This window comes from Strongylocentrotus purpuratus, unplaced genomic scaffold (assembly GCF_000002235.5).
Source record: "Strongylocentrotus purpuratus isolate Spur 01 unplaced genomic scaffold, Spur_5.0 spur5_scaffold_6, whole genome shotgun sequence".
NCBI lineage: Eukaryota > Metazoa > Echinodermata > Echinoidea > Camarodonta > Strongylocentrotidae > Strongylocentrotus > Strongylocentrotus purpuratus.
The window spans coordinates 27535753-27551618 of NW_022145612.1; the positions used below are offsets into that span (position 1 = coordinate 27535753).

Sequence of the window (15866 nt, forward strand, 5' to 3'; positions counted from 1 at the left end):
GATCCGAATCTCAAATAGCTTAAGAACTGTTGCAGCTTTAAAAAACATATCAAATTGTTAGTATTAAATTTGTACATGTAATGCACAAGTATACTATTTTTTTCTGGACTGTGACTCCCGACCTTGAATATTCTATTCTAAAAACTTCCTTTTCTCTCTCCTCATTCTTCTCCTGACCCCCATGCTTTACCTTCCCTTCCTAGTTCTCTTCTTTCTTACATCCATCATCCATATCATTTCATTGTTTTATCTGTATACTCTGATTTTGTATCATCATACTTCTACCTTATAATGAATGACACTGTGTCAACATTATTTTGAGGAACTTAAATTCTACAAGCTATATGCTTTTTTGTTCCTTTTTTCACATGTAATTTCGAAATTATTTAGTGTGAAATAAATGAAAATAAACTGAAACTGAAGGTCAAGAGTCACTACTGCTCTCTAAGAAAATAGCAGCCCCTAGGTAGAGTACTAGCACACCACACAGTTTGCTAGAAAGTCCTGATTTATATACCATTTTATTTTCTTTTGTTGTAAAATCATGTGATACATATAAATATGAATGCGTTAGTATTTGAGGGATAATTCCCTTTTCAGTCTGACAAAATTAATAATATCCATTTTTCCAAGTTTCTCAAATATTATATATGAATATTTGTCAGTGGTAACAATAGTACATTCCAAAGATACCATTTAACATGATGGAGTTTGATTTGGGGGCAAAATGGATGTAAAAGATTCCAGATATTAGTTTGATGAACATAATTACGTAGAGTTTAACAGTACCTAAGGTTAAAAAAGCTACACAGCATATCTGTTTTTTACATTCCTATCATAGCATCATCATTAGTTGTGTGCTATACATTTAACACAAATCTGACGCAATACAAATTTGTTGGAGAAGCCAACTTTTGAACAATGATGAAGAATGAAGGAGAACTCACTGACATCACAAATCCCCCCCCCCAAAAAAAAGGGACCAGGGATGAAATTGAATCAGCAAGAAGTAAGGTGAATCATATTAATATTGTAGGTTTATATGATTATACTGGAACCAACCCTTTATTATAGCCCTTTTTATTTGTTTTGTTGCAAAGGTATTACAAAAAAAAAAGGTTTTGGGTCCCCGACCCCCATCACAACTAATTATTCACATTACAACCATCATCTATAGTCTAGTGCTTAAACACTAAATTGACATATTTTATGTATGTGGGAAATCTGAGAATAATATTCAGATCTGTTCTTATTAATTCACAACAAACATACATTCGGTTTACTTTTTAAAGGGGGCACTGATCATTGACTCCCCCTCTATTTTTTGCCACAATTATACTAAATCTGCACAAACTACTGCATTGCTAATTAAACAAAAGTGTACAAATTCTATCTCTACACTATCCCATATTAATGGCTTGTACTAAACACTCAGGTCGCGGCTCGTTTGGCCATTTAAACAAAATGGTGTCTTCAAATCGGTTTTTAAGGGGGAAAATATTATTTCAAATTAGTGACTGTTTTTACACTCAGGTCGCGGCTCGCTGGGCCATTTATTCAATGATGTCTTCAAAGGGGATGCGTGGGGAAATTTTCTTAAAAAAGAAGTTGGAAGTTGTGATTATTATTTTTTTAATGATAGACAAATAAGAAGATTAGAATTAAGGCTGGCATTGGGAAAGACAAAATACTAGGTGATTAAAGTGGATTTTAGAGAAAGTGTAATACTACAAGGGAAATGAACTGTATATTTGATAGAAACAAGGAATAATGGATAGAGTGAGAAGATGAATTGTGGGAAATTAAGAACTAACAAGAGAGGATTACATAAACAAAGAATGAAAGAAAACAAATATTTAATAAAAAGGGAATTGAAAGAATTCATTGGCCAGATTTAACAGTGATAAAGATATAAAGAAAAGAGTGGAGGAAATAAAGATTTACATGATAGAAAAAAGATGAGAAATAAAGGGGTAGAATAAAATTTAGAAAGAATATTTTTTAAAGACTGACAAATATGAAAATAAAGCGAGGAATAAAACTTGATAGGATATTACAAGGAATGATGGAAATATTCATTTCATTCTTTCATTCTTTGTTTTTGTATTCCTCTCTTGGTAGTTCTTAATTTCCCACAATTCATCTTCTCACTGTATCCATTCTTCCTTGTTTCTATCATATTAATAGATCATATACCTATGTACTATTACACTTTATCTAAAATCCACTTTACCCACCTAGTATATTTGTCTTTTCCGATGTCAGCCTTAATTATAATCTTCTTATTTGTCTATCATTGAACAAAAAACAATCACAACTTACAACTTCGTTTTTAAAGTAAATTTCCCCACGCATCCCCTTTGAAGACATCATTGAAAAAATGGCCCAGCGAGCCGCGACCCGAGTGTAAAAACAGTCGCTAATTTGAAATAAGATTTCCCCCTTATATTAAAAAGCCGATTTGAAGACACTTAAAAAAAGATGGCCAAACGAGCCGTGACCCGAGTGTTTTTCAGCGCGCCGCGACCCGAGTGTTTAGTACAACCCCATAATAATATCAGAAACAACACAAGTTCTGTCCAAAATGAAAAGGGGCACCCTTTACACATAATAAGGGCACTCTCCCTTGATGATGATATTAATACACTATACTGAACGTGTTCTCATAATAAATGTTGTTTAAGTTTTAATTGTGTCACAAATGTACAAGCATTACACTAGTCAATTCCCCTACTGCCTTCTTATGCTGCCATTATGGTATGTAAATACAAATACTTGACTGTTTGATTACAACTTCCACTGATTTATTTCGTTAAAAAATCTATGGGTTTTTTTCTTGTTCAAATAGGATATTTCCAACTCATGCTGCAAAATTCTCATTGTAATCAGTACATGTTGCCTAAACGATATGCTCCCTGTCATTGATATCTGGGAGTGGCCAAGCATAGGTCCACTAAGACCCTAACACAATTACAAATTGCCGGATGCCTACAAAAATGATAATAAAACCTCAAAATAACAAATCCTTTGCCAGTAGAGTGGGTAAACATTTTATGAATACATGGAGAAACCAAATATAAAAGAATACACATTTTAGACTGTAATAACAAGAACATGCCTTGTAATTTATGAGCATTTTCAGCAGTTTGGTGACTCAAAACAAAAGCATGTGTGTATTCAATATAAAAATGGTGATTTGATATTAAAGGGAATGTTTTTACCAAGGCTGTGTTTTTCTGCTTTTGGTAACCTTCGAGTTTCTTACGTAGTCTTTGATGTTGACCCACGTTCTGTGTTTCAGCACAGCTTCAGCTTTCAAGCATTCGTCTATCGCTCTCTTGCCAGGTAGCTTAGAATGAACAGTCATAAAGGCTCCTAAACGTCTCTGGACAGCCGACTTTTCCGCATCGCTCCATGCTGTCTTTCGTTTCTTCCTTATTGGCTGTTCATCAACCTCTTCCAGTACATGTTGCGTTTTCCTTTGCCTTTTGGTACCTAATGAAAGACAATAACAAAAAAATGTTGCAATTATACTATGCAGAATAATAAATGCAGTATCACATACTGTTTCTCTGAGTCTCTGACCCATGAACTTGAAGAGTGCATTACTGTTATGAGGATGGAAGGAGAGGAAGAATATTTAAATCCTCTTTTGCAGTGATGCAGAATAGAGTGTGATCCTGGGAGGAATACACTTAAACGATTTTTTTTTGCGGGAAGAAAGCCATCATATAATTTTGTAAAGCTCATATTTCGTGAAATTATGGGCATCTACCGTTTAGGGGAGTCGGGCACAAACAAGTCTTTAAATTATCTGACAGTGTCATGACAGATGGGGTTATGTTTCACATATTCTACCCGGTTTCTATTGGTCATTTATTTTGCTAATCTAGCTCAGTTTTGGGTTTATTTGGGAGGGGCTCCTGGCTGCCTCCATTTTCATCCATTTCCTAGTATATTGTAGTGATTGCTGTGTGCATGAAAAAAAGTACATTTTTTATTACCTTGACAACCCCTGACTCCCAGTCTAGAACAAAAGGGCCACGATCACATAATACTTTCTGAGTCTATATTATTGTATGTACACAATTTTTTTTTAGTTTAGAGAAGTTTAGATATAGAGACCAATTAAATTCACTAATAGATTTTCTCCGTCATTGGCAACAGCCTTTTTGTGAGGCTACATTACAATTATAATTGCTATAATTTTTAACAATTCAAAATGCACAAATATTGGTACGTGGTGATTTCAACAGGAAAAAGTTTGGTTTCACTTTGGCTTTTGAGGATGATTGAGAGTGCGGTACAATAGGCAAAATTAACATTTAGGTTTGCAAAAAGAAATTTTTTAGATGCTCTCATTGGACTTAAAGTCATACCTTTTTGGGAGCATCCAGGTAGCTGACGTTCGACATCATGATCACCAGAATCAACATCGCTGTCACAATTGTCATCACATGATTCAGGTCCCTGTTCTCCAGTGTCGATCTCTGTACATAAAATAATAATCAATATATTCACCAAAAAGAAAATCTGGGTCAACTGCAAAGAAAACATACTTGTAATTTAAAACAAAAGAATATAATCAATTATTTCTAAATACAACATGGTAGAATTGGCACCAGGTATATGCCACATGTGTGGATCGAGTCAAACAAATGCCTTAATTACCCCTAATCTAAATAAATTGAAACAAACAAGTGAACAATATAGTGAGGAATATTTAACTGCATGGTTCATTTGAAAACAACACTTTTCATTAATTCAATAATGTTGCAGCATGTTTATCAATTTACATATTTTGTATTTGATAATTGTCAAGTTGAGTGGAAATCAGAAATACTTGATTCTTAAAATGAGTACATGCTACATGGTTTGTTATTCATCCCACTCATCCCTCGCCATGATGTTTCTCATCTCATTAGGGTTTGGATTGAGATCCCCACTGTATAATTCTACCCTCATCATTTACCTTCATCTAACTTGATTTGAAGCTCATCCAGACTTTTTGCAGTGCCAATCAGCTGGACCGGGTTCCCAGCTTTTCCCTCCATGGCGAACAGGATCTTTGATATTTTGGCCACCTGCATAGCAGCATCTGGCAGTCTATAATACTCCCTATGTATCCTAATATCGTGGCCCATGAAGTTTGCTAAGGCGTCCATCTCATGGTCCCTCAAGCTCATTAGTTGTGACATGGTAGCTACATGCTTCCGTAATTTTGTGGATCGAAGTGTTGAAGGATTTTGTGCTCCACATGCTTCTGACAGCTCACGGAGAGCATCTGACCCTCGAACATGAGATGTAGTGTCACTATTGGCTACAGCGAACAGGTATTTGTTGCTTGGGTTTACACCTGCTTCCTCCCTGTGGGATACAAGGGTGTCTACACATGATTTCATGGAGTCTGTCACAAGGATCGGCACTGTCCTGCCACGTTTTCCTACTACCTCAACTCTCCAGAGAAACTTTACAAGATTTTTTTCCCAGTCTTTCAGCATCTCTAGTTGTCCTTCCACCATATGAGATTCACCTTTCTTGATTTTATTGTAGTCATCAAGAGTCATCTTGCTGATTTCCCCTTGTCTCCTCCTATTAAACACAATGAGATGAGCCAGCATGGTCTTGTTGAGTTCTCTCCATGTGCTATGGTTTTCGATTGCGGTCCCAGATGACAGTTTGTCTACACAAAGTTCAGCCTGTACCTCTAGGTGTCTTGACAAAGCCACAACATCACTCGTTAGGGGTAGGAGTTTGGGCTGGTTTCGTTTCCTCTGGTACAAAGTTCGTAGAGCATGAGTAGAGATTTCAGATCCCCAACAAGTGTCCAGCAGCTTGATGAACTTTTCTACAAGTTTCTGCATGTCATCCCCATCTCTGTCCATCAAAGCCTTACTCAGGAGCACAAAGGCAGCCTTTCTTAAGGTATGTCCCAGCTTAAGTGCTAGACTTGGTGTATTGAACAAGTGGTTCTCCTCATCAAAGCCTGCCACTTTCTTGACAGCACTCAAGACAGTCATAAAACCATTTGGTGATATCAGGGAAGTCAGACTTGCCTTGCCATTGCAGCTGCAACGTCTAAACTGAAGTACAAGTCTTCCTAGTTCTCGTAACTTGCATCTGATGTGGTTGTGCTGTTCTTCGTCATGGCCCAATTTCTTAGAGTACACCTTGGCCAATTCTAGAATCAACTGATCATTTAGAATGCAGGCCTTGATTTCATCATCGCTGAGACCACTCAGTACTTTGTGTGTTATAGAATCTCTTGATGTGCAGGGCACTGGTGGAAGCAAGAGTCGACCTTGTGCTAATAGTCTTCTTCGTTTTTTCTTTTGCTCCTTAGCCGGCTCTTCTTGCTTCAAAATGCAGCGGTGTTTCCACAATTCGGCTTTCGCAAACCATCCCAAACAATCTTTGCAAGGCTGATAATCACGGGGCTTTGCTTCACAAGAAGGTCTATATACGACCACAAGCTCTCCATGACCCTTTTCGAAGACCCTGTAGTTGTGCATGTGATTTCCTTTATTTCTTATCAATGTCAATAGCTTATCCTTTTCTTTTCGATTCGTTGCTGCCATGTATTGAGCCACCTTTATTTCATTGGAATGTTGTGACCGCAGGTGATCAGGAAGTTTTTTGTGGGGCTTCTCACACATCATGCAATAAGCTACCTTGTCATATTTTCGCCCTCCTTGATTGTTGGTCTTCATCACAGTTATCCCCTCATGGTCAGCATCAATGCCTCCATATCTTGATGATGCCTCCAATGACTGATCTGATGACAGAGATTTCAGTGATCGAGTGATGCCATTTATTGATGTACATTTAGCCTTAGGCAATGATGCTTGAGAATTATTTAATGAAGTCTTCCCTGAAGAGTCAGAATCTCCTTGAGAATCACAGACATAGTCTGGATCATCATCACTATCATCATTATGGTCAGATAATGTGTCCTCATTATCACTTGAAAAAATATTTTGTGAAAGGGTTCCATCTGGTACCATCAATGCTTGTGTGGCAGGCTCAGGGAATGGTTCCCAGTGCTCTCGGTTATTAGGGGGGTTTCTGCATAGATCATCAGATGTGTCATCATTATCAGCAAGAAAATTGGACAGTGAAAGGTTTCTATCTGGTTCCATTAAAGGTTGTGTGGCAAGCTCAGTAAATGGTTCCCAATGCACTTGGTTATTAGGGGGGTTTATGCATGGATCATCACATGTGTCATCATTATCAGCTGAAACATTAAACTGTGAAATCTTTCCATCTGATTCCATTAAAGCTTGTGTGGCAGGCTCAGGGGATGGTTCCCAATTTGTTTCGTTATTAGGGGGGTTTCTGCATAGATCATCAGATGTTTCAGCATCATCAGTTAGAACATTGGAGAGTGGAAGGTTTCCATCTGGTTCTATTAAAGGTTGTGTGGCAAGCTCAGTAAATGATTCCCAATGCACTTGGTTATTAGGGGGGTTTATGCATGGATCATCACATGTGTCATCATTATCAACTGGAACATCAAACTGGGAGAGCTTTCCATCTGATTCCATTAACGCTTGTGTGGCAGGCTCAGGGGATGGTTCCCAATGTTCTTGGTTATTAGAGGGGTTCCGGCATGGATCATCACATGTGTCATCATTATCAGCTGAAACACTGAACTGTGAAATCTTACCATCTGATTCCATTAAAGCTTGTGTGGCAGGCTTAGGGGATGGTTCCCAATTTGTTTCGTTATTAGGGGGGTTTCTGCATCGATCTTCAGATGTTTCATCATCATCAGCTCGAACATTGGACTGTGAAAAGTTTCCATCTGGTTCCACTAGTTCTTGTGTGGCAGGCTCGGAGAATGGTGAACAAACTTTTTCTGGGTCTGGTGGGAGGTTTGCAGAATTTTGCAGAATTTCAGGTTTTTCATCTTGGACTCCACTGTGTAATTGAGTAGGACTTGGGAATACAAAATTATCTCCCACCCCATAATCATATAACACTTCTTCACCTTCTTTGATTTTCTTCAATGAGAAGAGAACCAGTTCTGGTTCATTGTGAGGGTTCTCTCTAATCTTCATTCTGCTGTTGACTTCACCCCTCCAACCATGGTTGACGAGTCGTCCCAGTTGTTGTTTAGTTGGTTCGACTGATGCATCCCTACTGGAAATGAAATTGAAAAAAAATGAAAACATTAGATTCATCAATGTTTAAAATTACAATGAATCACTGAAACATACAAGTATATGTGGGTTACAATTTGTGATTTCACTTTAGGTTTTCTCTGTTGTCAGATATTATTTGATTAACTGTTACTTTTCAAGTAGGGTATCACTCAAAGAAGAATCGTTACAGTCATGATTTTTGTTAACGCATGGTTAATTTTAGGAGGAAATTTGAAATACAAGTAACATAGGAAACAAATAGGTAACATTACAAATAGGCATTGGAAATCATAACCAATATCATGAACTTTAAACATGCATATGTTTACTTTTCATAAAACAAGATTTGCCTTAAAATTGTAATGCTACAAAATGTCACCGTGCATCAGACAAGAGTACCGAGGCGAAAAAAGACGACGAACTAACCGTGGAAGATTTTTTCAATATAAATACAAATAACAAAAAAAACAAAAAAAAACACAAAGGTCGAATAACGACACGCCCTACAAGCCATGGGCAACAGCATTGCGAACAAAATATATCCTCTCAAGACCCTCTGAAATACAAGAGCCAAAGACATTACATGGTATAACAAAAATAACAAAAAAGAGAGAGAAGCGACCAAATTGGGGAAAGGGCAAGGAGAGGCAACAGACTAAAGGGAAAATGTACAATTTCGGACATATCTATCCACAAGATGTTTACACCGGGTGGGAGAGATGGAAGAAGGCTTCGGCAGGGGAGAAGGAACATGCGGAGAAGAAAGATGAGTCCAAGGAGAAGAAGGGAGGGAGAGATGAGGAAAGATTAAAAAATAGCATGGGAAAAAGGAAAAAAAGCATTATGATAAACAAGAACAGACGTGTAGAATGAGGGGGGAAAGAAGAAAATAATCTATCTAATCTTTAAAAGTGGAACGTAGCTCCAAAAAGCAAATAAAGAATACAATATAAAAAGTGGCTACTAGCACAAACCTGAATTCATATCAAACGGACCAAACATGTATGCAGTGTTATATTATTTTAGAATGAGCAAAGAAAGCAGGAAATCCAATGCAGGGTTTGAATTGTGCATTGAAAACTACATCCTCAATGAAGATTATGTTTACCAACTGTATGATTTTTGTTCTCAAGTTTTCAAATGATTTTTCAATAAATCTTACCATTTGACATATGTTGGCCCATCTCAGATCATCTTCCCAGATTATAAAGAAGAGGAAATTTGGGAAATTACAAAATGAATGATGAACATTTAACAAAGAAGGATAACAGAAATTAAAAGCAGAAGATGTATAAAGACAACAAGCAGGAGTAGCGAAATGAGAAATCCAGCTACAATGCGAGGATGACGCTGGACAACAGACATTGAAAGAAATGAATTAGGAGGATGGGAAGGGAGAGGAGGAGACAAAGCAGATGAAGAAGTTGAATGAGTTGATGAGCGAGGGGTTAGGAGAGGGGTTGAGGGAGGGGTTGGGAGAGGGGTTGGGAGAGGGGTTAGGAGAGGGGTTGAGGGAGGGGTTGTGTGAGGGGTTGATTGGGGGGTGCGGGGAGGTGTTAGGGGAAGTAATGAATGAACAGATGAAGTAATATCAGACTGAAGTGAAGATGAGGTGTAGAAGAAAGGGGGAGTAGAAAAAGAGTCTTCCGATGACATATTGCAGGGAACTGATGAACCAGCATCATTTAAAACTTCACTGGAGGGAGAGGGAGGTGGTGCAAGCTGCGTAGAAATTTCCGAATCTGTTTCATCATTTAAAACTTCACTGGAGGGAGAGGGAGGTGGTGCAAGTTGCATAGAAATTTCCGAATCTGTTTCATCTGTAAGATGAAATGTGGAGTGTACAAAAAAAAACATGGACTTTTCAGTGTAATGCACCTTTCTTTTATATCCAATATTTGTACCAAATATTGTTTTATATTCTCATTTTATGCTCTCCAAAATGGAATATGATCTGTTGGACTGACAAGGTTGAATAATTGTCATTGGTAAGATTGTGTGTTTTTTGTATGATAGCTAAAACAGGTTTGAATAGATAGAGAAGAATATAAGTTGCATATTTGTTCTATGCTGTCCTTGCCGTATTGATACTTTCTGCAGAAAAATGTATGTGTACTGTATGTGGTCAGTCCACGGGTTTATTCAAAAGCACGGAATAGAATTTGACAGATATGACTAGCTTTCGATCTTTCTCTAGGGAAAAAACAAAAACCACTGGTAGAAAATATGTTGCCCTGTCAACCCACATGTTTACGACTACGTCATAAGCATATACCCTTAGGTTTGTTTTCAACACCTATCATTACAAAATATACTTTTCAATAAATCAAGTCGTCATAGTATGTAGACTTACCACCATTTCGTCCCTTTCCATGTGAAAAAGTATCTGAAGCAAGTTTCACAGTCTGCATCTCTTTGTTCCCCCACATCTCTGGTTACCAGATCTCCTCTGTACCACAAAAGGAATTCTCCCTCTTCAAACGTTTTGGTGGTAAAGACTGCTCTACCTGTGATTGAAGAAATACATAATCTTCATGAGATCAATCATGCGAGTTTGAACATTGTGAATATGATGTTACAAGTATATTTGTCTGTCATTTAAGATAATGCTCAGGTGTGATAAGTAACTCGGACTCGTACTTGTAAGAAGGCACTTATTTTCAAAATTGGTTGAGTTTTAAATAACATTTGTGTGTCTTTTTGGTCACATTGCCATCAAGCAGACTTGTAAGCAACACATTGTATTTAATATTAGTATGCTGCAGATATTAAATTACAATGTCATGCATGTCATGATGAACATGACGTTTTCTCTAGATTTTCTAAAAACTTTTTGACATTCAACCCCATGAGGAGGCATTAAAATTCATTTCAAGGTCTAACCTTTAAACACTTAACCAAATCAAGTTTAATACCTCCTGCTTTACAAAAGAGCCCTGTACATACAAATATTTACAAAAAAATAGAATACATTGTAAAAAACATTTTAAAAAAAGCTTTAAAAAAATAAAAACTAGATCAAAATGAACAGAAGGCCTTAAATATTAAACATTTAAGATATTATTGATACAAAGAAAAATGACCAAAAAAATATTTTAAAAAATACACATGCCGTAAAATAGACTACACAACTGCAAACAGACAAACAAACAAAACTAATTTATGGTAAAAGTCATGATATAACATTAGGTACCAGTGCATGCATTAAAGTGATAGAGGGAGTGACTTAATTTGGTTTTTTAACATTTGGAGTGAAGTTGCCGTGCGAATATGAGTCGGTAGATTGTTATAGATGCTTGGAGCAGTGAAAGAAAAAGAACGTTTTTTAAATTCAGTCTTTGGTTTCAGGATAAATAAGGGATTTAAGGTAGAATGACAAGTAACAAAGTAAACTGGACGATTATGACCAAAAGATTCTAAATAAGGGGCTAGATTATTGAGTATTTTGTAGACGAAAATGCAGTAGTGGTAATTGATTCTATTTTCAACACTTTGCCATTGAAGACTGCTTCACGCAATTAAGTGTTGAATTAAGATTATAAAAACAGAAAAATATGGGGGAAAGCATATCAAATATTCTACTGCATGAAATTAATGAAATATACAGAAAGGGTATAGATTTTACTAAAGAAGTTGACCTGTTTAACTGCGAAGGGTATCAAAGTTACTCTGAAAAGAGCTGGTGATTTTCAGACAATAGGCGATGAGGTGTGATCAAAGAACCATACCAGGCGTTCCTTGCATAGTCTAGCTCTGAATCAATATTTTATTGAGCATATTAATGTTAGATATCTATGCTACAGTGAATTTTCACTATTAATACAATCTACATGTACATGTATGTAACCTCACTCACCTTTGTCAGGCAGCTGTTTCACTGTAAATCCTTCAGGATCAACTTCACTAAAAATATCTGGAACTGTCTGTCTGGTTTGACTTCTGAGAATCCGATTCTGAAACAGGTCAAGTAAATATTAGTAATATTATGCAGATACACAGCTGTGAGCAAGCTGGAAGAAAATATCTAAATATTACACCCCCCCCCCCCACATCCTCCCCCTTATCATACTGGAATTTGCCAAAATATTGCTACTCATATCCATGCTCAATTTTATTATATTATTTGTTAAAATCATGAGGTATTATGAAACACATCCATTATGATGTACATCAAGGGGGTCATGTAAATACATGGCTCCACATTTCCCATGCACACATCTTATCATATTTGACTCATTTGCAATAGATATAGATTGCTCCACATTTCCTATGCGCACATTTATACATATCTAGCCCATATGCAATAATAAATGTGGCTCCACATTTCCCATGCACACATTTATACATATCTGGCTGATGTGTAATATATATAGATATGGCTCCACATTTCCCATGCACACATTTATACATCTTCAATCCACCTTAAATAGTTGAGATAAACATGGCTCCACATTTCCCATGCACCCATTTATACACATCTGGCCTATATGTAATATATAAATGGCTCCACATTTCCCATGCACAAATGTATAGACATCTGGCCCATGTGTAATATATATATAGATATGGCTCCACATTTCCCATGCACACATTTATACACATCTGGCCCATTTGTAATATATATATATGGCTCCACATTTTCCATGCACACATTTATACACATCTGGCCCATGTATAATATATATAGATATGGCTCCACATTTCCCATGCACACATTTATACAAATCTGGCCCATGTATAATATATATATATATATATGGCTCCACATTTCCCATGCACACATTTATACACATCTGGCCTATGTGTAATATATATATATATAAGGCTCCACATTTCCCATGCACACATTTATACACATCTGGCCCATGTGTAATATATATATGGCTCCACATTTCCCATGCACACATTTATACACATCTGGCCCATGTGTAATATATATATGGCTCCACATTTCCCATGCACACATTTATACATCTGGTCCATGTGTAATATATATATATGGCTCCACATTTCCCATGCACACATTTATACACATCTGGCCCATGTGTAATATATATATGGCTCCACATTTCCCATGCACACATTTATACACATCTGGCCCATTTGTAATATATATATATATATGGCTCCACATTTTCCATGCACACATTTATACACATCTGGCCCATGTATAATATATATAGATATGGCTCCACATTTCCCATGCACACATTTATACACATCTGGCCCATGTATAATATATATATATATGGCTCCACATTTCCCATGCACACATTTATACAAATCTGGCCCATGTATATATATATATATATATATATGGCTCCACATTTCCCATGCACACATTTATACACATCTGGCCCATGTGTAATATATATATGGCTCCACATTTCCCATGCACACATTTGATACATCTGGTCCATGTGTAATATATATATGGCTCCACATTTCCCATGCACACATTTATACATATCTGGCCCATGTGTAATATATATATGTGGCTCCACATTTCCCATGCACACATTTATACATCTGGCCCATGTGTAATATATATATGGCTCCACATTTCCCATGCACACATTTATACACATCTGGCCCATGTGTAATATATATATATATATATGGCTCCACATTTCCCATGCACACATTTATACATCTTCAATCCACCTTAAATAGTTCAGATAAACATGGTTCCACATTTTCCATGCACACATTTATACATATCTGGGTCATGTGTAATATATATATAGATATGGCTCCACATTTCCCATGCACACATTTATACACGTCTGGCCCATTATATATATATATATATATATGGCTCCACATTTACCATGCACACAGTTATACAAATCTGGCCCATGTATAATGGCTCCACAGTTCCCATGCACACATTTATAAGTCTTCAATCCACCTTAAATAGTTCAGTTAAACATGGCTCCACATTTTCCATGCACACATTTATACATATCTGGGTCATATGTAATATATATATATATATAGATATGGCTCCACATTTCCCATGCACACATTTATACACGTCTGGCCCATTATATATATATATATATATGGCTCCACATTTCCCATGCACACATTTATACACATCTGGCCCATGTGTAATATATATATATATATATATATATGGCTCCACATTTCCCATGCACACATTTATACACATCTGGCCCATGTGTAATATATATATATATATGGCTCCACATTTCCCATGCACACATTTAAACACATATTGCCCATGTAGATCTATATATATATGGCTCCACATTTCCCATGCACACATTAATACACATCTGGCCTATGTATAAAATATATAGATATGGCTCCACATTTCCAATGCACACATTTATACAAATCTGGCCCATGTATAATTGCTCCACAGTTCCCATGCACACATTTATAAATCTTCAATCCACCTTAAATAGTTCAGTTAAACATGGCTCCACATTTTCCATGCACACATTTATACATATCTGGGTCATGTGTAATATATATATATATAGAGAGAGAGAGAGAGAGATATGGCTCCACATTTCCCATGCACACATTTATACACGTCTGGCCCATTATAATTTATATATATATATATATATATGGCTCCACATTTCCCATGCACACATTTATACAAATCTGGCCCATGTGTAATATATATATATATATATGGCTCCACATTTCCCATGCACACATTTATACACATCTGGCCCATGTGTAATATATATATAGACCCTATATGGCTCCACATTTCCCATGCACACATTTAAACACATATTGCCCATGTAGATCTATCTAGTTATGGCTCCACATTTCCCGTGCACACATTTATACACATCTGACCCAGATTATTATGGCTCCACATTTCCCATGCACACATTTATACACATCTGGCCCATGTGAGTTATATACAGATAGGCCTAGACCTATGGCTCCACATTTCCCATGCACACATTTAGGCTAAATCTGGCTGATGTGAAATAGACCTTCGAGTTCGAATCTAACGTTACTAGATATTCCTTTAGTTTAACTCTAAAGTTAGGCCTAAGAAGAACTTATACTAGACCTAGATCTACTACTACTAGTAGCCTAGACTAGTAGTACTAGTCTAGGTCTAGGCCTAACGTTAGGCCTAGATCTACATCTTACTTAGATCTAGACCTAGATTAGATCTAGACTTTGTATGACTATGAGTTTTTTTGTACCCAATATCATGAATAGAACTAGATCTATAGGCCTAAGGAATTCTTTAAAAAGTTGATAGAATATTAATGGGCCTAGACTGGATTAAAAATGAAAGTAAACTTTCTAGATCTAGACTAGTTCTACTTACTTTTGCCAGTTGTGGCTGTACTAATCCCGCCATGACATGTCCATATACGTTAACAGGCACGTCGCAAGGTGCACTGCACCAGCACTGCGCATGCGCTGCATCTAATAAGATACAGACTGTGCAGTGTGTATCCTCATGCTGGCGCTCTTCACTTGATATTATTCTTGAGATCGGAAAATAATACACATATTCAGGCTGCAAGCTATGACTCCAAAGTGGGAAACCGGGGATGGGGTTAAATCGCAGCCGAACGTTGATGGGGTACTACTGAGATGTCCCAAAGCTGATTTAAATCTCGTTTTAATGATTCTGCAACTGTGGAGCTCCACGGTTTGCTGTGTCTCCACAGTTGGAAGTTGTGTATTCATATGAACCTCCCCGATTGACGG

General features: G+C 36.9%; 2 protein-coding genes across 6 annotated transcripts in view; one reads left to right on the forward strand and one right to left on the reverse strand.

The window, feature by feature from the left end:
* Positions 1 to 15866, forward strand: part of LOC576686 (formin-like protein 6) — a 34513-nt gene that overhangs the window by 4656 nt on the left and 13991 nt on the right. The gene's annotated exons all lie outside the window — the stretch shown is intronic.
* Positions 2282 to 15704, reverse strand: LOC115919423. Of its 4 annotated transcripts, none has more exons than XM_030973164.1 (6): positions 15478 to 15704; positions 12001 to 12097; positions 10498 to 10651; positions 4973 to 8139; positions 4380 to 4490; positions 2282 to 3495 (listed from the first exon to the last, which is right to left on the reverse strand). In XM_030973164.1, the coding sequence occupies exons 1-6, from the start codon at positions 15508 to 15510 to the stop codon at positions 3218 to 3220; spliced, it is 3840 nt and encodes a 1279-aa protein (XP_030829024.1). In that variant the 5' UTR covers positions 15511 to 15704; the 3' UTR covers positions 2282 to 3217. The 4 variants fall into 4 exon arrangements, with proteins under 4 accessions (XP_030829024.1, XP_030829023.1, XP_030829026.1 ...); XM_030973163.1 differs by having other exon boundaries at positions 2283 to 3495; positions 4973 to 8142; XM_030973166.1 differs by lacking the exons at positions 10498 to 10651; positions 12001 to 12097; positions 15478 to 15704 and adding an exon at positions 9307 to 9567 and having other exon boundaries at positions 2283 to 3495.

Bases quoted from the DNA above. Each gene is read 5' to 3' on its own strand.
- LOC115919423 (XM_030973163.1), bottom strand. From the start codon at position 15,510: ATGGCGGGATTAGTACAGCCACAACTGGCAAAA. The intron at 12,098-15,477 runs GTAAGTAGAACT...GACCTGTTTCAG, and splicing joins TACAGCCACAACTGGCAAAA to AATCGGATTCTCAGAAGTCA. The intron at 3,496-4,379 runs GTATGACTTTAA...GTCTTTCATTAG, and splicing joins ACCTGGATGCTCCCAAAAAG to GTACCAAAAGGCAAAGGAAA.